The sequence below is a fragment of the Kryptolebias marmoratus genome, linkage group LG9 (genome assembly GCF_001649575.2).
Source record: "Kryptolebias marmoratus isolate JLee-2015 linkage group LG9, ASM164957v2, whole genome shotgun sequence".
Lineage (NCBI taxonomy): Eukaryota > Metazoa > Chordata > Actinopteri > Cyprinodontiformes > Rivulidae > Kryptolebias > Kryptolebias marmoratus.
The window spans coordinates 22,488,463-22,511,343 of record NC_051438.1 but is presented as its reverse complement, the minus strand read 5'-3'; the positions used below and the strand labels follow the sequence as shown (position 1 = coordinate 22,511,343).

Genomic DNA, 22,881 nt, shown 5'->3' with positions numbered 1-22,881 from the left:
TATGTCTAAACAGGTGCTCTTCTTCTACTTGTATTTATTTACAAAGCACAGTAGCCTCTCTGATCTGTCTCACTTGCAAACAGTCTTTAATTTCGGGCACAGAATCTGGCTTTCCTTTGAAATGCAGCTTTGGACTTGTGCCAGCTTCATCTTGTGCTATTTAATTCTCTGTTTCACATTCTCAGATAATGGCAGGATTTTGTATTGACGGCCGAAACTGCTCTTACCTCAGCTCTTGTTTCATTACATGGCGTCGGCGTGTGTTCAATAGGGCGCTGCACAAGTTTGATTCATGATTGTTCCACACTGCTTGTTATTATTGCAGCATCAAAGCTAGGCTTGGTAAACACATTTGCATTTTAATGAATGATATAGATTGTTCCCCCACTCAATACCACCAGCTACCCACAACCCGCCCCTAACCACTTTGATTAGAGGTGGGCTGCATCTAGTCTAGTTTAAACCATCTACAATGGGACACAACCTCACACAAATTACAGTAAGTGATAATTAAAATGCAGATGCAGCATGCAGAACCATAAAAGACTGATTTATTTTGAAGTGGTAGTATCATGGCCTATCAGCCTTGGTGACAGTCCTAATATGGTAATTAGCTAAATAACAGTGTAATGTATTCATATTGGGGAATGGTGTAGTAATCTTAATGTAGGGAGATTGAGCAGTTGAAAATATCTCAAAGCACAAATGGATGTCATCAGAACAGCAGTCAGCCAATGACAAGCGATAGCTTGAAGAGGCAGATCATTTCTGTGTCCCCATCTCGTGTTTTCTTCTCTGCCACCTGCAGAGGATGATGCTACTCATTAAGGAGAGTTTGCCTCTGTGGGCATGTAATCTGATGCAAATTAGAGCAACAGACTGCCAAATGACTGCAGTGATGCTGCCATGGAGCTGTTGAAGCAGGTAACACAGCCAGCCTACTGTACCTACTGTAATACTGCACTGTGTTTGTACGTTACTCAAAAGCCTACACATGTTCAGTGGGAATTAGGAAAACATTGATCTTAAATGTTCAAAATCTGTGTAAAGCAGCCGTAAAGGCATGTTACCTTTTCAAAGGTCGTCTTTTTAGGAAAGATTAAATCTGTTAAGTAAAGATCTAAATAAATAATGGAATAATATTTGAAATAGTTAAAATTGTTGATCTTATTTGTCTTCCAATACTCCAAAGTACTCAAACTATTCAGCTACACAAAATAGTTTTTCCACTCTATTATTTTAGATGAGTTCATGAAGGACTCTTCCTAAAAAATGAAGAACAAAACTATGAGACAATAAGGTTAATGTTTTTGTAATTTTTGTTTCTCTGAAAGGATTTTTCAAGGACGGCAATTTTTGTAATTCAGAAAAATATTGTGAACAAATCTTTTCTTCAGTTCACTCATTTGTCAGATCCTGTCTTAGACCATTTTACTATGTCACCCACCAAAACTGTTGACGGCAATAACAATGATTTTCAAAGCTAACAATATGTTCTTGTGAGGAAAAATAAAATAAAATTGCCTAAAGAAAGTGAAGTTTAAATGCATGGGTTCTTTCTTCTAGACAGATGTTTTATTTTTTTTATTTTTTGAATATTACTGACAGTACTGTTGTCATTTAACAATAAAAGGCAGAATAGAGGATGAGAGAAGGACAGCAGGGGTGTCTCTAATTTATCTGTTTGTCTGTGTTTTCCTCCAGACACAAGAAGGGGAAGGAGGCTGTAGCAGGGACCAGCTCCACAGGGAAGGTTGTGTTTAGTGGTGGCATTGATTTTATAAAAGGTTGCACAGAGGGGAGGCTAGGTAGGACTGTCAACTTTAACTCTCACTGAAGCACGTCACACCGTCAAACTAATTGCACCCTCTTTGTAATCCTAAAATCCTAAAAAAGAACGGTATGTAAACTTATGCTTCCACATCCTCTCCTGTAAACACATCACTGTTATGTTTCCAAGTGGAGAAGCAGATTTGACTCGAGGATAAGGAGATCTTTTTGTGAAGAAATGGTGTTTAGTGTTTCATAAGCATTCTCCTTGCTGTGGATTATTTTTATTTTTGTTTTTTCAAAATTATTAAAATTTGCTGTCAGGTGGTGAACAGTGGCATTTTTCTCCCTGCATTTGTTTCTTATTTCTTCCTGGAAAATTTATGTGGCAGAAACATCTAAACACTTTGTTTGACAGTCTGTTTTATGTGAATGGAGCCCATAACAATCTTCATTTTAAAAACTGGAGGACAGAGGAGATAATGGGTTGGGGATAGCAGAGATGAAAAAAGAGAAGAGTTTGAGAGATAAAGACAGGTAGGAAGAGGGAAGACTTTGTAGGTGTAGGATGAACTGAGCATGAATTTACTTAGATTTTTCAAAGGTCGGAGGACACACACTTTGTCAACTTCATGTCAGTGGACCTCCTTCCCTCTCCATCTCGTTTGGTGTTGTCAAGGTCAGGTGTAAACTTGAAGAGAAAACATTCACTAGCACTCTACTAGATTTACGACCAACATCTTCTCCGTTTCAGCTATTATTGCTGCTGGGAACATTTGTAAATCTGTTTTATTTGTTAATAATGCAATATAATGTATGAACGTGTCTGCCATTTGTAAGAGGGTTTATTTTCATATTAATGATATTTGTGTGTAACAGCATGCATGAGAAACACATGGAAGACAGCTGGTAAAACATCCATTATTTGTCACGCAAATACATTTTTATTTCCAGTATTCTGTCACTCATTAGGCACTAATCATCAGCAAACCCACTTGCCTTCTAGCAGCCACGTTGTACTGTATTCCCTGTCAATTATATTTTTCTCTTTCTGCATCACAAAACCAACAGATTTTTTTTTTTTTCTTTTCCGACTGGCAACTCACATAAAGCTCCTCCGTCCACCCGCTGAGCCACATGACCAAAAAAAAAGAAGAAGAAAAAAAAAAAAAACTCCTGGGAAGATCATTTTATCTTACTCTTGATTGCCAGATAATTATCAGTTAATTATTTAGAGCCTTAAATTAATTTGCTAAAAATAGACGTATGTGCGTCTGTGTTGCCAGTGGAGACAGCTCCATTATTCCTTTCTCCCCAGTCTGTTTCTCTGCTTCTCCTGCTCCAAGGCTTTGACAGCTACTTATGCCAGTCATGTCTGATGGTAATCTAATAAAGAGGGGGGTTGTTCCTTTGTATTTAGGAGGGAATCTATTTTGTCATTGCCTCTACAATGGTTTTGTGGATTTCTTAATATGTTTGTCATGCATCTGTCTGAAATTTGTGTGCAATTTACAGCATGTCAGTTATGGAGAACTGTAGTTCAACTGTTTGATGCAGAAGTTCAAGTCCAATATAACTGAAATTTACTCCCTTTTTTTGTATGTGTCCACCAGTAACTTCACAAACACACACACACTGTCAAACCCCCAGCATTTTTTTTTCTTTCAATAAACCACACTTCACTGCTTACTGACTTAGCTGGTCAGGCTTTGTTGGTTTGATTGAAGTTTACTTGTGACATAAAGTGATTGACAGATGTTTGATCCAATCACGTGTCAAGTAAAAAAGAAGAACCCTCTCTATTTCGTAAACTGCTTTGTGAGAATTCTTCCTAGATGGTTGTTTTATGACAGCCCGTGTGCTGTTACTCTGACTCTGCCTTCTAAGCTTTACTGCTAATCCTAAGAGCAAGTGTATATCATTTAGTAGACCACAAATGATATAATTCTTTTTTTTTAGTGAGTACCACTTCCTGTTTTTTATTTTTATTATGTATATATACTTCCGATTTACCTGCGTCCACACAAACACCTAAACTCACAAATTCTGTCCTTTTTTTTGTAAAGACACAATTCCTGTTCATATGAATTTGCTTATTTTGCTCATTTCTGTGTGTGTATTTAACTTTTTACACATCACTCTTTTTTTGCCAATTTGCCACACAGTGCTAATTATTATAGTTGCTTATCAAGACAATAACTGCGTAAACTATTCACATATGTATGTTTTACTGACTAGTTGTGTTATACAAACTGTTGCCCATCCAGAGTGCAGAATGTACATTCTGATTCTACACGTATCTCGTATTAGTTCCTTTACCTGCAACCACATTACAGTTCTTGATCAGTTTTTTTTTTTATCCATATTTCAAGAGGGACACTTTTGAGGGAATGGAATGTTTTTATGTCACCTTTTACTCTGGGGACACTTCATTAGGCTGACAGTGTTCTGAACAAAGAAATGTGCTGTAAGTGCTCTTATAATGGGATTCATTGGCCTAAAGAATCGAAATGTACCCCCCCTTTTCCCCTCTGCCTCCATGTATGCACACAAACACACACACAGACACACTGAACCAGAGGCCAAACAGGCTGACCTGCTGAATGGGTTTGTGCTGCGGTAATGATAAGGCTATTGAATGGAGCTGTACTCTGTCACGCTGGTTGCTGGGCCAGTGGTCTGACTGAAGGAATCTGATCAATACAGTCTTTCTCCTTCTTTCTTTCTTCTTTTGTTTCTTTTTGCAGTCCATCCTTTATCACAAAACCCACAATCCTTTCTGTATTTGCAAGCAAAAAAGGGGATCTTATCCCATTGTTAACCAATTGCACTTTAAGATAAACTTTTAGGCCATCATTATCAGTGAGAGCAGGGTGATGCTAGGAGCACCCTTTGATGAAAAGGTGAAACTTTACTGTATGAATAAATGAATAAAATTGTAATTGATTTTTTATCACTTTTGAGTATGTTAATGCTTTGTGTGGAAACTCCACAAGTGGGCCTTAATAGAAGTCAAATGTCTCCTTTTCTCATTCACATCTGACTTGAATACATCAGTATTTGTTATGCATTGTAAAATGATGTACTGCTTATGCAGCGGCTGACCTTTGCTCCTATTCTCACATAACAGAGAATCAACACTTGATTTTATCACTGAGCTACAATATTTACAATATAAAAGTCTAGTTTACATAAAATTAAGATATTTAATAATAGTAACAACAACAACAGGTTTTGTTTAGGTTGATTGTTTAGCAGCACAACCTTACTGGATGATTTATTTTGCTGAAATTAAAATTTTAAAATGTCTGTTGTCAAGTTCACACAGATGTTTGTATTGTTTATTGTAACTAATTATCATAAGCAGATGTAAGATGTACAGCATATGAGTGACAGAAGAAAACAGCTTCATATTTATCATACACAGATTATATCAAAAGGGGCTTAAAATGATGATACAGATCAGTACAACTGGAATACGCCTGCAGAAGCTACAGTCACATGAAATAATTGTATGTGAAAGTTTGATAAGGGATTTTAAAAACCTGCTTCAACAATAAGCTTTAGAATTGGACACAGAGCAAAAAACAAAAACAAACTAACTAAAAAAAAAAAGACAGAATCTGCAAACCAGAAATTGGGATTAATCATTGTCACTGTCAACGTGGAACTACACAGACATGACATAAGTAAGAAAACAAGGAAATACCATGTGCCTTATTCAAATAAATGGCTATACAGTTGTTTGGTAGCAAGACAAGTCTTTTAAATTGATAATGCTGCAAAAAAAAAAAAAAAAAGAAAATACTTGCTTTTCTCCAATGAAAAGTCACACACCATCTATTAGTATTGTGATTTACTGCTCACAGTGGGAAGAGAAAACCCAGGTCTGAAAGTGGAGCATGTGTAAATGAGACCTAATGAAGCATCAGCTGCCGTCATGTGCAGCAAAGTGGAGAGTTTTATTTGTGTTTTAGTATTCTAAAACATATTTAAAAATCAACTGAAATTGGGATTTATTTATTAGATTAAAAAATCCCAATAATTTTACAACTATATTTTGTCAAAGAGAAGAAGGAAGTGGTGAAAATTATGGAGAAACAAACAAAAAAAACTGTAATGTGTAACACTAGTGAACTGCATTGTAGATGCAAATCATTACCATTTTTGTATATTTTTTTCCACACACACACAAATATATATAGTATTTATTTGCATGCTGCATTTTGTTGTATATGGCCATTAAACTATGTCATATTGTCCACAAACGTGGTTATGTCCATAAAAATGAAGCATTTCACAACTCATTGTAAGTTGGAAGGATTTGATGTTTACCGATTAGATCAGGGGAAACAAGAGACTTGACCTTTTACAATTTGACAAGTGTGAATGTTGTAAACACAGTAGATTTCCATTGTCATGTTGCTGCTCTGAGGAAATTTGAAAGAGAGACATGGGCCCTGGGCATCAAGATTGCTTTGGATCAGAGTGAAAGAATGACAACCATAACTGGCTATTAAAGATAAAATCGTGTGCATCTCAATATCACCATGGGAGAAGGTGGTGTTGTCACCATTCTGACATTTTTTTATTCCTAATGCTCCTTCTTAAATAGCCTATCCATGATTCAACAGGTCATTCCCATGGACCTAATCCTCTCATTTATAATTTATATACTGTCTTTCCCTTTATGAGATGTAGTCATTATATCTACCAGTTTCTCTCTCACTGAGTTGTTAGAACACCAGCTGGGTCCTTTAGTGAAGAGCTTTGAATGCCTGAGCGGAAGCAACTTTCCTCTCTACACGTATAAATATTTCAGGGACAGATGGGCAGAATAAATTGACAGTAAAATTGACATTAAATCTGCCTTCTAATTTCCAGAGGTAGGGGAGGTAGAAGCTAGACGAGGAGATGATGAGGACTTTTAAAAGAGTAAAGATCGTGACTGCATGCCAAAGTGGGAAATAGAAACTGCTGGACAATTTCTTCATAGTTCCCAAATATGTGTGCAAATTATTTTGGTGGTTAGTTTAGTTTCAACAGCATTCAAAGCTGTCACTGAGGTGTACTGTCACCATGATATTAAAACCAGTCAAAGCTACTGATGTGCCATATGGTTTGTTACTCAAAACCATCTGCAAAGTTTTTTTTATGGAGTGTTTGGTAAAGAACAGACACTTGATGAACTAGTTGTCTCCCACTTTCTAACAAGACTTTTTTTTACAAAATGAAGCTACAAATGTCAAAATAGGAATTTTGAAACATTTTCAGGGTGTATTTTTCAATGTGTTGTTTGTTGTTGATTGCTTTCTATTGGCACATTGTTAATATTTTAGTGTTTTAGTCTGAATTTCTGCTTTCCTCTGGACAGATTTTTCTTTTTCTTGATGAAAGAAAAAAATATATTTTTAAAAAATATACAGAGTAATGTAGTTAAAGCCTAAGTGGTATATGTTGGCATGGGAAATGATTGTCCTGTATGTTTGTTTGTGTGTGTCTGTGTGTATAAAACTTAGTTTTTGAAATACATTCTTGTTCAGCCAACCAGTCTGTCAGCCATTTTCCTGCAAAGTAAGCTATCTTATGAAATATTGATAGATTTGGATTGACCACCAAAAGCAGGTGGCAAAACACAATTTTTTACTTAATGAATTATCATAAAATTTGGTTCAGAGCTGAATTTGGAGTTTTATAATGAATGTTCAAACAGTAAATTTGGTCAAACTGCAAAGTTGCATGATTTTAATGATTTGGAACAATGTTAAGTACACTTTACTTAAATCAAATCGAGGATGAATATATTAATTGTTTTTGAAAAGGAAATTGTGTTTTTTGTCTTTAAAGATACAGAGGGCAGCATCTTTTACATTTGTCAGCCTGTTCATAATCTCTTTTCTAATTCTTTTAAGTCACTTCCCTCCTAACTCCACCCTTTCTAACATCAGGTCAAATTCCATCCACGCTCACCCCATAAACCTCCCTCAGCTTGTTTCACCACTTGTAGCATATGCTGGCTTACCATGTTGAGAACCAAAACACCCAGCAGTATTAAGCATTTAGACAATATCAGTTTGTTCCACTTTTATATTGATCTCATGTTCATTTAATATTTTCTTACTAATAAGACAGTAAAAAGTTGTGAAATCAAACATGTAACTAAGTAAATAAATAGGGAATGGACTTACATCTTTGGAGTTCTGATAACATAAAGTTTCATGCATTCACTCATTGATTTGAGTGAGTAAAAGGACTTTTTTTCCATCTAATGCTATGTGCTCACTTCCTGCCCTGGCTCTGCATTCTTCATCCTTCTCTCTCAGTCAACATGATGGCTTATGTCCAGTCACTGGGCAGCCTTGGTGTAATTTGGCCCACAGGGGCTGCTGGCTGTAGGTATGGGGATAAAGGGAGCAGGGATAGTGGGGTTTGGAGAAAAGCAGGCTTAGTGTGGGGCCTTGGATGAAGTGGCCAGTGAGCACATAGAAAAAAAACATTAAATAAACATTAATGGAACTAGGTTACAGGAGACTTTTTAAGGAGGGTTTTTGGGCCCCCATGGTAGGGTTTTATGCAGTACTTTAATAACTCTCTCATGCACACAGGTAAACAAACCAGGTAATTTATTGCTATTCTCACATGTGACCATTGTGAAGTGTTTTAAGTTTGTTCTGGCACATAAAATGGTTCTTCTTCACTGACTTTTAGTGTTACATGGAACAAAGTGTGGCTCCAAAAAGGCATCAAATCTGACTTGGATGGGGGTTTTTTTGTATTTATTTTTATTTTTTTGTCACTTTGTGATGTTAAAAATGAATGTCCTTAATCACAGCTTAGTATTTTTACATGTACCCTTTCTGGTGTGTCAAACAGATAAATAGCGACTGATTCAAAATAGTGATTACAACACAGGGGCAAGAGAAAGACCTAAATCTGGATTTTTACAAGAAAAGGCTGGGTTTTTGAAGGAACCAAAGCTGTTAAAAAGAGAATTTAAAAGACATTCAGCAGAGATCTCCACGGACATTGTATTTTGCATCTGACGTTGTCTAATTAGCACCATTAGCAATAATTTTGTTAAATGCTAGAATTATGTAAGCCAGTGACTACGGGATAGCTGCTGTGCTGCAAACCTTTTTTTGGATTACAGATATATCAGATTTACAAAATTTAATTGTTGTTAACATCATTTATATCATGCAGAGCTCTTGAGAAGCAAATCCCCACATTTGAACACTTAAGCGTTTTAATCTGACTAGAAAGCAGAAAGCCTTCTCAGGTATATACCCACAGCAGCATCAATGATTGCCAGACTGAACTTTCTATCTGTGAAGCTATTTCATTCCTCCGTGTTAGTAAGGTTTAGTGCACAGGGAGCCGCGGTCCTGTAAGGACAGCCCGAAGAGCAGAACAAAGACTAACAAACAGGGTTGGGGGCAACCAAAGGCTGCCTGATGCTTTACCTTGAGACCCATCTTGCCCACTCCTTTCTCTGCTCCAAGCCCAAGTGATGTGAATACCAGACACAGCTCAGATAGAATACCTCTAAAAGTTCACTCTGAGTGGGAGAGAAAGAAGGGATTTGTTGTTTGAGTGAGAGATTTGGAAGGAGAGAATAACAAGTAGCATTGTAGAAAGAGAATTATAATAAAAGTGTGTTTGACTGATAAAAAGAAAGAAATAAGAAGGGGAAAAAAAGACGACAAAGGATACAATGAGTGTGAATATAAAGAAAATTATAATGGACAACCTGACAGAGAGACAGTCAAAGAATAATAGTGTGAATAGAGCGACTCTGTACATGTTCAGTATGTATATGTGTGCGTGTATATTTGCTTTTTCATTCTGTTTTTGTATGCATGTTGGATGAAGGCTCTACCGTACAGGTTGTGTTGCTGCAGGATAGTGTGCGTCAAGCTCCATCACTATGACATGTCTTTGATGTGGAAATACGAGGAGCAAAAGCCCAGCCAGCTTCAGTCCAGTCCCCAGCGGGACGCATCTACCACAGTGCATACGTGGGTATTTCAGTGAGTGAGAGAGGAAGGGGAGCGAAGCAGAGAAAGAGAAACAGAGAGCCACAAGCCACAACAAACACCAAAACTATTCACCGCCTCAGTATAATAGGTATTGTGCAAGACAGGCAGCAGTTATGAGATGAATATTTTCTGAGCCAAAGGAACCATGGACTTGAGCAATACTGCAAAATCAATATTGCATGTAAATGATGTCAGTAAGCATTGCTAAGCTAGTGTTGAAATATGCATGTATCAACATGTCTTTTGTGACCAAAATGACACTTTGTTTTTGACTTAATTCTGGCATAATCCTGTTTATGTCCATCTGCATTACATCATTTTAAAACCATATATATATTTGGAGTTTAGCCTAGCATTCAAAAATAGCTGCATCAGTATTTTTTTGATTAGGAAATAAAGATGTCCTTCCAATAAATGGTACTGCATCACAGTAGACTAGATACTAGAAAATATTTATGTCTTGCAAAGGCACATTGTATAACTGTACCAAAAAAATGCAATCTTATTACAGCAAAGCTCTTTTAAGAGTTAGGATGTTTAAAAGACATGTAACTTTGGCAAAGTTTTACTTTTACATCTCTCCGCTGGGACTGTTGAGTTTGTGCACAGAAGAGAAGAGTAAGGGAGGTGCACAAAGGAAGATATAACCACAGTCTGACAGGAGCAATGGGGGTAAATCAGGTCCAGGCAGACATGGATATAGAGAGAGGAAAGTAAAAAGACAGAAGGATGATCCCCATCCACCCTTCATTGTGCAAACTGTCCCACTGATATCCTAAAGGGTAATCCAACTCTACACCCACCCTTCCTTTACTAGAATACACAAAGTCCTTTTCCTATGCACACTTACATGGGAGTACGTGTATGTGCACAGTTACACATCACACACACACATGGGATTTATTTTTTTTAAAGAAATAAAAAACATTTGTGGGCTAGAAACCTGTCTAGAGACAGAATAATTCCTGGGCCTGAATGTGATTGTCCATTAAAGAGGCAAAACCAAAATCCAATAAATAGGTGGCTGTAGAAAAACAGTGGTTTCCACATAATAAAGGGGGATTGCTCAAAAAGAGCAATATCTTGATAGCTGTTTGGCCCTGATAATCGCAGGCCACATGCTGTATCACCAGACTGTGCATGTTGCCAAGGCGACTGCAAAAGAGCACTAATTGCCTGTAACTGCACCCATGATACAAAGAATTGGAAGCTGCTACCTTACTAAGTGTAACATAAGGAAGCAAAGTGTTGTCCAAATTATGACCTTATTTATCTGTTGACAGCAGCAGTGTCATTATGCTAGTTTAGGTTCTCAGTCATCCAGGACATGGTAATCCTGCCAAGTTGAATCAAAGGCAACAGGACCCTTGATCGTTACTTTTATCCTTTCATCCAAAGAGCTTTTTTTTAACTCAGAACAACAGTGTCATTGTTGTTTATAATCCATTACATTGGCAAATGCATAAGAGTGACAATGAGTTGGGTACGTTTTGCTTTACTACAATTTCAGAATTTATATTTTATTAGTCTGTGCAGCCAACAATAAAATATACATTATATTTTTGTTTTCACATAATACTCATGGATAGTTCTTTTTTCAAAAAATCTCATTTCAGTGGTTATTAATACTTGGTATATATGAGTAGAATGATTGATTTGTGTCTTCTATTGGCAGATCATCCTGCCATTCCTGCATTGAAAAGTTGTAGTCATCAATGCCTAATCCCTTTTCACTCCTTGTTTCTATCACTTAGTTATATACCTCAACTGTTCTAAGCTTACCAACCGTTTTCCAATTCTATTTAGGGAATTTATAAGTGTTAAGATTTTCTGGGACTACAAACAGATTTTTTTTTTGGAGGCACACTTCAGTGTTTTTCCAATTATCACAAAGTGATCCGCAAGCATTTGCAGGTATTGAAGTGGTCTTCTTTTGCTTAATTGTCCATTTTGGTGTAGATAGTTGTAAAAAGCTGCTTTAAGCCCATTGTCTATTTATGTAAACAGAGAAGGCATTAATTAATCTCATTTTATATGAGAATATGGCAGCCCCTAACCATGGGAACACTAAGAAATTAGACTGTTACACTGGGCCACATGTACTGCAGTAACTTTAGAGATTAATTGATGTTTTAGTCAAACGGCTGATTTATCTCCAACTTCCTCAATTCTATTGTTGAATTTCAATGGGTGAAATATATTGCCCCCAATGTTTTGCTGACTTGCATATAATAAATAATCCATTGAAAAGATCTAATGCAGTTGATTTAACCCCATAAGGACATCAGATTGGTCCAGTTCGCTCCTTTAGACATGTACAGTTCAATGATTGAAATAAAATAGGAAAATAAAAGGGTTTATTTTTGGTCACACTTTGCCTTTTTCACAACTTTGTAGCACTGTACCACTTACTAAATGGACTTTGTCAATATGTGTGCACTGCACTGGCACAGGTTCTGTGTGTCACTGAGTGTGCCCTCCTCGGTTAGCAGTAAGTGCACATACCTGTAAACCTTGGTTTTGATGATCATAGAAGTAGGATGTGTTTGGAAGGTAAATTTCTTCTTGACTGCAAGCGGTTATTTATTACACAAGTTATGTAGTCGTTTTTGGGGGGGACTTTGTGTATTTGTAGGTGTGTGTTTGACATTCAACCTTAAAAACAATATTCTTTTAAGGAGAATAGAAGGTATTGAAGAAAGTGCTTCCCAAGGTCTTTTTTTCATGTTTGTTTTGGTATATTTTGGGTTTTCTTTTTTGTTCCAGGCTTTTTTACTTCACATATTTTGCATGCATGTGTGTACATATAGTTTTGTTGTGTTGTCCACAACCCACCCAGGATGGGAGTCTTGTAGTGCCCAAGTGCAGACTCTATGAGGTCAATGGCTGCTGTGATAATGCTTAACTGATGCCGGCTGTCAATACTCATTCACCAGGAGAAAAGTCCTCCGCCTGTTCAGTAAATTACACAGTGCGACGTGAGCTGTGAGGTTCAAAACAACCTGACCTCATTGTTGTTGTGCGAAACAATAGAACAATGACTGCAATCAGCTTTTTCAGCAACCATCTGTGTCATGCTGCTGCCTACAAAACACCTTTCCATTACTTCAGGGCTGCAGCTATTAGCTCTCCATGCTATTGACTCCAAAGTGAGATGGAGACCTTCTTTATCCCGTTTTTTTCTTTCTTCTGGTGACCTTGACAGAGGTAGGCCTTTTTAAATACTGTAAAGCTTGTGGGTTTTTTTTCTTCCCCACAGATCAACACGTTTGGTATTTGCTTGTATTTCTAATTGCTGTATCTTTTGAATGTGTTTTTTTTTGTGTTTGAGGCATGTGTTTTTTCCTTGACTCTATTCTTCTCACGGCTTCAGTAAACATTCTCGAGAACAATACGAAAAGCTGTCCATCATGCACAAGAACATGCAGAAGCTCTATGAGAACATAGGCAGTTACTTTGCATTCGACCCCCACTCAGTCAGCGTGGAGGATTTCTTCGGAGAGCTGGCCAACTTCCGCACCCTCTTCATGGTAAGTGTAGATACTATTGTATTGGTATCTGTTGTTCCTTTGATGTAAGCACACTATAACTAAGAGTGGCTGCACCTCACATATCTTGCACACATTGTGCAGTTATGCTTGCTCACATTTTGATTAAACCCACTGAAGGACCTCACAGATGGTAACAAGTTGTGTGAAAACCTCAGTTTTATACTTTCACAGATAAAATTGGATGCTAAATGAAAATTCCAATGATGTAGAATTGCACTTTCATACAGTTTAGAACGTTTATAGATTTCCAATAGATTAGTGATAGTTTTTTCAGCCATTTCCCCTTGTGTGATAAATTCTTGCATCTCAAAAACTCTAAACCTTAATTTTATAAGTTAGACATTCTCACATAATTTAAGATATCTTCAAAGACATCACTATTTCATCACCTGGATTACTTTCAGAAGTATAAAAATTTAATCTGAAGTGAAGCAATAAGATTAGTTCACACTGCCTTTTCATAGTACATCAAGATTTTTGCTTTTGCTTTTTGTATATTTCACCTTTTTTTGGCCTTTTTTTCATTTGAGAGCGAGCACTACTTCCTGACCATTTACTGTAGACGTTATATCTCTTCAGCCATGACAAGCATCAATGGTTCTTTTAACTTCACTTTCTGCTCTCAGAATGTACCTATGCTCACCTCCTGTGTTTTTTACCTCCCATATGTCATTGTTTAGTAGGTCATAACGACCTTCTTTTCTTTATCATACACAGAAGATTTTGAACTTTTTTTTTTTTCTTTAGTGCTGCAATTGACTGGGAGGTTTTAAATACTTTTTTCCCTTTTTCCTTGAAGTAGAAGAAGTTGTTCTTTCTTGACATCCACAGTATTTCCGGGGAAAATAAACTTTTGTGCAGGAGGATATGAAACAACTTCATGATTCTTCTTCTTGCATTTGATTTTAGTCTATCTTAATATATATATATATATATATATATATATATATATATATATATATATATATATATATCAATATTCAAGACCTCCAGCAAATTTGATGTTTCATTTCAACACAAATCATTTAGAATTTGTACAATGAGGTTTTAGGTGATACAGATGGAAGCTTTTTTTTTCATCCTGCACATAGTGTACTGATAATCTAAATGGAAAATCAGTAAAAGTAAGAAGTATGTAAGAAGGTTTAACCTTTTGTGTTTCAAAACTGAATCTGTGTCATAGTGATGATTACAAAATGTTGTACGCTGATTTGAGAGCACAGAGACATAAAGAGATAAAAAAGACTAGATAAGGAAGAAGCTGTGAAACAGTTTGATACATTATTTCAAAGAATTATAGCTAAGGGTTGGAGAGTAATAAACAAGCCCAGGGCAGACTTATTCACCTGTTAAACACTGTTTCATCAGCCTGGAAGTGTTTGTGTGTGTGTTCATATAATTTTACAGTAGTATGAAGCAGTTAGATTTCAAATTGTGAAGTGGATTAAGATGTATAATGCATCATAATGAAGACATCCGTTTTATTGGCTTGGAAAACATGCTCTTGTTAAATGTACAACTTTATCTAAAAATCATAATATATTCACTGAAAAAAAAATAAATGAAATGGTGGTTGATAGGGTATGGTTTTGAGTATATAAATTAAACACCATGATGTAAATACAGGAGCATATGACTGAGAAGTGTGTATCAAAAATCTAAGAAAGATATATAAAAAAAACAGATTTGTCAACATTTGAAACAACAGAAAAGGGTTTATTTGTTTTAGTAACAGCAAAGGTAAAACTAATGGTAAGATAACAAAGCATCACTCCTGAGGAAAGGTTTGTGTTTCACAGAACAGTGTTTTAAACATTTATCCAAGTCTCTCTGCTCGTCTACCTCCTCTGCATCCCTCCTGGCACCGCCCCAAAAGCTCCTGGTGTCAGGATGATGACATGTTGTCCAGACGGTATTGTCTTTTTCTCCTCACAATCCATTAGTGTAAACGGCAAGGTCCCCTTGTCTGAATCTCTCTCTTTTCTTTCCCCTGATCCCCATCTGAAACCAGCTCCTCATTCTCTCTGATCAAAGTGCACAAGCACACAAAACAACACTCCCTCAAGGATTCTAGAGTTGCATATCTCTAAAAGAGGCATCCACCCAAGAAAATAAATTATTCTCTCAAGCAAATAGCTGCATATGAATATTTTATTACCGATTTAAACTTCCCTTCTATGGTTAAGGGGATAGAAGTAAGTGGGATATAGTACTGTTAATATATTCATACAAAAACAATCCTTTAATCACCATATTTCTCAGATATTATTTATAGTTTTTGGCTCCTCAGCTTTGCTGACAGAAAGGCTAATCCCATCTGCTTGCAGAGCACAAGAAATCAATGGTTGCTCCTATCTGATTGTTGTTTTATTTTCTTACTATGTGAAATAACTGAACTCATTTGCAGCACAGAAGATTCTTTTTTAGCTTTTCTTGTAATAAAATGATGTTCAGGAAAGGTCTGATGTTTATTTATCTTTGAAAAAGTCAACCTACATCAAATGTTCCTTATTGTTCCAAATGGCAAATCAAATGAATCTGATGACTTATTGTTAGGAAATATTTGGACTGAATATCTTGTGAGCTTGAGACTGTTTATATATATATTAAATGTATTTTGAATGCTCAGACATTGAGTTGCTTGACTCAGACGAAAAAAAGACATTCTGGCTTAGTTCTGTCTCTGTTGCATTGCCCTTTGTAATGCAGCGCAAAGCATCTGCAGTATTAAAGAATTCCATAGCAATATAGTCACCCTAAATTGCTTTTACTAAAAAGCGAGAGCTTAATGCACCCGACCGACATAAGGCATTTGAGTAAACGCACTGACAGGCAGTCCTCACAGAACTGAATCTAACTGATAAGAGAATCCATTAACTCTATTTTCCTTCAGTTTTATTCTTTGTCTCCCCCTCACTCCCGCCCCGTTCTCCCTGTTTTAATTTACTTTATTTTTTCCCCTTCTGTGACCAATGAAATATTAGTTGATTCTAATATATGGAGTCAGTATTTGAGGAGTTTAACAATTTGTTAATTTAATGGTACTGCCATAACTCTGAAATAGAGCATGGGTGAAATGCAATCGCAGGGTGTGTATATGTAATCCTGACCAGAAGCACGAGGGTGATGATTTTTTTTTTTTCATTAATGAGTTATCAAAGCTCAGCAGATGGGCTGGAATGAGCTAACAGTCTTCCTTATTAATGAAGTGACTTTCTAATACAACTAAAAGACTCAGACTGGGTTCATAAAAAACAAGATAGAGCATCTATGCGATCAGAACGATAGTTTTGGTGCCTCTGGATTTGGGTGCTTCCAACCACTTAAGAGTCTATTTGATATTTATAATGCTTACTAATTCCTTCAATATGAGAAATTATCACAATCATGAGGAGGGTGATGCTCAGACAAACACACTCTGCTGAATCACCATCATGTTTCTGTAGTATATTTACTTACTCATAAATGAAACAGGCATTACATTCATTGCAGCAGCCTTTGGAGGTCATTTATCAATATGGAATACATGTAGACCACCGTGCAGAAGTCTCACAGTCTGTAACCTATAACTTCTTGAAGCCATTTCCCTCCACATTCTGGCATATAGTGCAGCAGATGGCTAATAAACACATTTGCTCCTTAAAGCCCAGGCGTTGTGGTGTTTGTAAAATTCAAATGAGATGCAGCAATGACACTCTCTGTGTGAGATCACTGGTGCAACCGAGCAGTTAGAAATACTTATTGCTCCCTCATTGGGCCAGCACACTCGTATGCATGGGAGGGAAGTCATGCTGTGGAAGATGTATTGTGCTGTGCAGGGTCAAAGAAGAACAGCACACGCATTTCATCAATTATTGAGAGAACAGATCCAGAAAGAGAAAATTCTGCCTGGTTCTTGTTGGTACATTGCACCTGTGGGTCACAAAAAGAATCAGTTTATTGGCAAGGTATGAATAGAAGAAAGATTTTAATCTCCATCCCACACTCACCTGAGGTCAGGAGTGTCACATGCACTCACTTCATCTCATGGCCTCTCCAACATACAAAGCAAGAATTTGCCACATCAGTAGTGCTGCTAACAAGCTGTCAGTTCACTATAAGTTGTTGTAGAAAACCACACGTTGTTTTATCTTGTAAAGTTTATTTGTTTATTTATTTTATATTTTTTTACCATCAGTGATCACATAACCTCTAAGGGATTCAGAATACCAAACCAGTCAGAAACAAATTTTAAAGACAAAGAGTTAATTTTATTTAAAGGTTATTAGACAAAATTATGACCATGTAAAGGTCACAATCCATTGTGATACAAAAGAAAACATTTATTTTTCCTTTTGGTCTTTTTTCATTGTCAAATAACATGTTTTTATGAAAATAATTTGCAGACAAAACCTTGCTATAGTTATCAAACGTGTGTGTGTGTGTGTGTGTGTGTATATATATATATATATATATATATATAAACAGTTGAGCTCCTGTGGTGCTATTAGTCATAATGAGTTTCACAGAGAAAGAAATGATTAAATGTGAAGAATGTGTTTGTTACATTTAATATACGAAACCGAGTGTCTCAAAACAGAAAAAACAAACGTGACGGTCTTCTTGTAATGAAGTGGGTGGAGCTCCACTTGGGTTGCTAGGTGGAGGGCTGGGCTTGGCTTGGGGTTGCTAGGTAACGGGGACGCAATAATCCCAAGGTTTTTGTAACAGGTCGTTTTGCAGACACCAGAAAACATTTACTTATTGTCAAAAAATGGCTGGGTGTTTTTTTTTTGTTTGTTTTGTTTTGTGCGCTTGGACTGTTTGTAGAAGCATTAGATACCCAAATGGAAGTACAAAAACATGCAAAAAGTGAATTTTGCATAATAAGTCCCCTTTAAGTTTTCTACTGTTTTGTTTTAATATCATAATTCATTTTCTCATAAGTCTCCTTTTATGCCAGTGTCCTCATAAACTCTACAGTTCCAAGAAAATGAGACCTCATTCAATCAATTTATCTCTGAAGGAAAAATTAGGCAGCCAAAGAGAACAGTATCTGGACAAATAGTGAAACAATGAACACTTATTTAGTGCTTTGATAATTATTAGTGCTGTTTGATTAGAGCAGCAGAATTAATTATGTTGCATAATCATGTTTACAGTCAGAATTAACTGTTTGTTTAGAGCAAGATTTTATTTGTAGTGTGCATTATTTATGTTTCATATAACGCCGTAGATGCTGAATGTTGCAGCAGTGAGATTACCTGAACTCTGTCTGTAAATAAGGATGGAGGATTCCCTGCTGCCAGTGTTGTCCATTACTTAAAATGCAAAAGTTAACTGTTTGTTACTAAATACAAAGCACAGCACCCATCTAATTTAAAACAGCAGTAAAGTGCATGCAATCAATATTCTGTGTAGGGGGCAGCAGGATAATTTTCTGAAACTTGATGTGGTGATTAAATACATGTTGATATGTGAGAGTTCACTGACCTGCCGCCATCGCACAGAAAAGGCATCACTTTTTGTAACGCGTATGATTTATAATCTCACCCCCTCGTGACTAGCTTTATTTTTTATCATTCCTGCTTCATTTCAATAGTTTTCCTCCTCATCTCTTCTATCTCTGCCGCTCTTGTTGCCCTTGTCATCTAACAAGGAGATTGTGACAATGAGGGCCTGTGTCCTTAGACATGTTGAAAAGCTCTGCTATTGACTGCCATGATGAGCTGCTCTTTCCTTGTTCCTTTCCCACAATCCCCATAATCCCTCTGTTTTAGCTGCCAACACGACACACTCAAGGAGGCCACAGGGGCAGGAGATGGGAGCCTACTGTCTCCACTTATTATGTCAATGCACAGAGAGGGCTTTGTCTTCACATATATATATAAATGTATACACGAGGGGGAACACCACAGACGAGGACACAAATGTGCGTGGACTTGAACACAGAATCATTTAAATGTGTATTACCTCCCACTCATGTACTTACCTTTGGTGGAACCTTTTCATGGCTGCACCACAGGCTTGGGATAAGAAAGCATTTTGTCGTCTCCAAAGGTCACACAGTTGCATCTTATTCTCTGCTGACAGTAGAACAAACTGAATCATTTGTAAAAGGCTGAATACATACTGTTGATTATCTCTCTTTCCATGACTCCTTCCTGACATTTCAGTTGGTGACCAAGGAGAAAAAGGATGTTTTCTTCCTCTTCTGAGACATTGCTGCCTTTTTTTAGTGTAATGGTCCCCCATATTGTCAAAAGAAATACATCAGCATGTTGGCTACATATGTATATATGTATGAATGTTTTTATTGATGTATTGCTGACAACAAATCAGCTCTGTGTAACTGAAAATATGAAAAGGCACACAAAATCCTTACAGACAAATAGGCTTATATTAAAAAAAGCCCATACACACGACTTGATACATTGTTTATTCCAGACGCTTATCTGTGACTATCAAGCCCACCGCTGAATAAGAATTTGCTGATGGCATTCTGCTGCCTCTGTACACTGTACAGTAGTGAAGTCGATAAAAGACTGGAGGTGGCAGGAGCCACATTCTGATTTTATCTGTTTATGTTTGTGTGCCTCATCAGGAAGCAGTGAAGGAGAACCACAAGAAGAGGGAGATGGAGGAGAAGATCAAGAGAGCCAAGCTGGCGAAGGAGAAAGCAGAGCGCGAGAAGCAGGAGCGCCAGCAGAAGAAGAAGCAGCTGATTGACATGAACAAAGGTACGCCACTTCTCACCATGCTGCCACGGAGACGGGGAGGCAGATGGGAGTTCAGGGGACAAGAGCATGAGGGTGGAAAGAGGGTTTCATGGATTTTTGCTTCACACAGATCTGAACTGAAAAGCAGGTACTAATGTGGAGGAGAGGCGGAAGTCTTTTTTTATTTTGTTTGTTTGTGTGGTTGTTTAAACTGTGAAGGAACCTTAAAGTACTTATATGGATGATTCAGTGCCTTCAAACAACTGTTAGAAATTGCAATTTCTATTTATCCAGATTCATTTGATAGAAACATCTCCACCTGCTGTGTATAGATGTATCAGAATTTACGTATTTCATTCGGTGATGATCCCACTTGTTAGAAAATAGACTCAAATAAACCCAAATTCGCTGTATGCTTACAAGGACGCTATGAAAATATGGCTTGCTTATAAAGATAGGAAATAAAGGTTTGCTTTTTTAAAAGCATGATGATTTTACTATAAATGGCATTTTTTTTGTGATCCAAACCTCGTTTTAATTAGTTACGTTCAAAAAACATGAGCGAGAACAGCAGACCAAGTGTGTTCTCTGACAGCATGTTAAATTTATTGCTGTGAACTGCTAGAATGACTCTGTTCCCCCCAGCAATGCCAGTAAGTCACATATTGATCAGTGTAAGTTGCAGTTGTTCACACATGGGGAAATTAGGGTGACAGAGTCTGGTGCTTGTGTCTAGTTATGCCAATGACATTGAGAAGGAATTTCAAGCCTGGAAGGGCTTTACAAGCAGTCAGCTTGGTCTTTTGTCCATTATTTATTCATATTTTTTGACAAACAGACTGGGATTTCCACACCAGCTTCTAAATGTCGGTGTCAGCCAAGGACCTCTCCATAGCTCAGCCACATTGGGAAATGTGACAAGACAGTCTTCAGTGCGCCACAAACTCTCCAAGATAATTGATGCATGCTACAGTTTTTCTTCCTTTTTTGTTCCCTGAGCAGAAACCTCTCTAAAAGCTCTACTTTTAATAATCCAACATGGCTGAGCTGAAGGAGGCTGTTTACTCTTTTCTCTCACTCTGGCAGACCAGATGGAGAAGGATAGAGAAGTGGTATGATATTAAATATTTCTGCCAGAGCAGATTTTGATCATGGTTTTTGAATGCCATAATATGACATTCAGTATGAATAAAACATGAGGATGACATGGGCAGTGTTGCCTGCAGCCTTAAAGATAGTAAGGATTGTCCTCCTCACCAGGGCCTGGATCACCGGACTGTCGGAGTGACAGTGACCTTGGAAGTTATGGAATACCTACTTTTTAATCCAAGATGTCGAAAACCCATACAGCGTTTTACTCTGTCAGAACTCTCACCTGCGTTCATTTTGTTTTTAACCTTGAACGGTTTCTTTTTGTATCACAACTTGTTTTTTATGAGAAAAGTAATCAGAGGAAGGACAAACAAATGCAGAGGCCTGTTAATGGGTCCTGTGAATGGGAACCTGAACCAAAGCCAAAAGCAGATTGGAGGTTAAAGGAGCTAGGTGGTTTGTGCTTGTGTTTTTTTTTTCAGTTTCTTTTTAAGCTGTTTGGTTGGAAAACATATAGTAGGAAATTCAGTGTTTTTTTTTTTGTTGTGCATCTTTCTTCTCTGCGCCTCCACTCCTCTCTATTTGACAGCCTTGGCTAGAGAGTCTTGGCTCTTGTCTCCCAGCCTACTAGAAAATTCTACATGTGCTTCACATATTTGAAGAGTTGCTTATTTGAGGTGATTTTTTGGTATCAATATTTTATGCAGAGCATCAGTCTTGTTTTCTACGAAGGTTGGGGAAAATACAGTGGTGTGCAACACAAAGAGGCTTGTTTTATTCCTCTTACCATTAATTAATCATGTCCAAACATCTGCATTAATTTTAAATTTCATAGGCTGAAAGGTTAAATGAAACACTGGAACAAGTTGAAATACCTGCTCTTATCAGACAGATAGATCAAATTATTGTTTCGAACACAATACAATTTCTTTGTTTGCAGATGCATTTATTGAGCAGATGGAGTAAACATATGCCTATTGCATTTTGAGAATTATTCTCAGGTCACTGTCTTATCTATTTTAGGGATTTACTCATTTTATTGCTGAAAAAGACTGCTTGATGGATCATAGTATTTTGTTTAATGCAATTTAAAGAGTCTATTTTTGAGAAGGGATAGATTTTGTCATTTCACAAATTGCAACCTAATCCTCTTCGCTTGCAAATGATTAACAATGAAATGCATATTTAATGAGGGTTTAATTCATTTAGTTTCTGCCAGGATGGCACCAGAATGGGGGAGGGGACAAACGCTCTTCAGAAACAGTTAAAAAAAAGGATGCTATCTCACACTTGATGAAATTTGATATTATGAACAAGTTTTGTCTGACTGATAGATTAAACAGTCCATCAATATACATGTTATCTTAGTAAAGTATTAGAAATCTTAATGTGAGAAATAGCTTCTGAAATCATTACGCAGTCACTCCATTTGTTTTAATTTGCTCTAAGTGGATTATGCATATTCTTTTGAACTGACCAGATGTTCAGCATTTACTAAACTACTTTAGATTGCTGGAAACGACTGCTGAACTCCGTAAAACAAACTCAAGCAAAGATTTTTTTCTAATGCTGGGTAAGATGTTTCAGCGCAGCAGGATATTTGTCTTATCGGTGGAAACTGAAATAATGTCAGAAGCAGATTGCAGGGTGTGTAAAAAGCTGGAGCACAGTGGAGTGTTTGAAATATATATATATATATATATATATATATATATATATATATATATATAT

The 22,881-nt window shown here is 36.9% G+C and overlaps 1 protein-coding gene across 5 annotated transcripts in view; it reads left to right on the top strand.

The window, feature by feature from the left end:
- diaph2 (diaphanous-related formin 2) overlaps positions 1–22,881 on the top strand; it is a 347,968-nt gene that overhangs the window by 264,147 nt on the left and 60,940 nt on the right. For all 5 annotated transcript variants that reach the window (XM_017408298.2, XM_017408297.2, XM_017408299.2 and 2 more), the window contains 2 exons: positions 13,175–13,339; positions 19,944–20,079. In XM_017408298.2, coding sequence (XP_017263787.1) covers positions 13,175–13,339; positions 19,944–20,079 — 301 coding nt within the window. The remainder of the gene's footprint in view (positions 1–13,174; positions 13,340–19,943; positions 20,080–22,881) is intronic.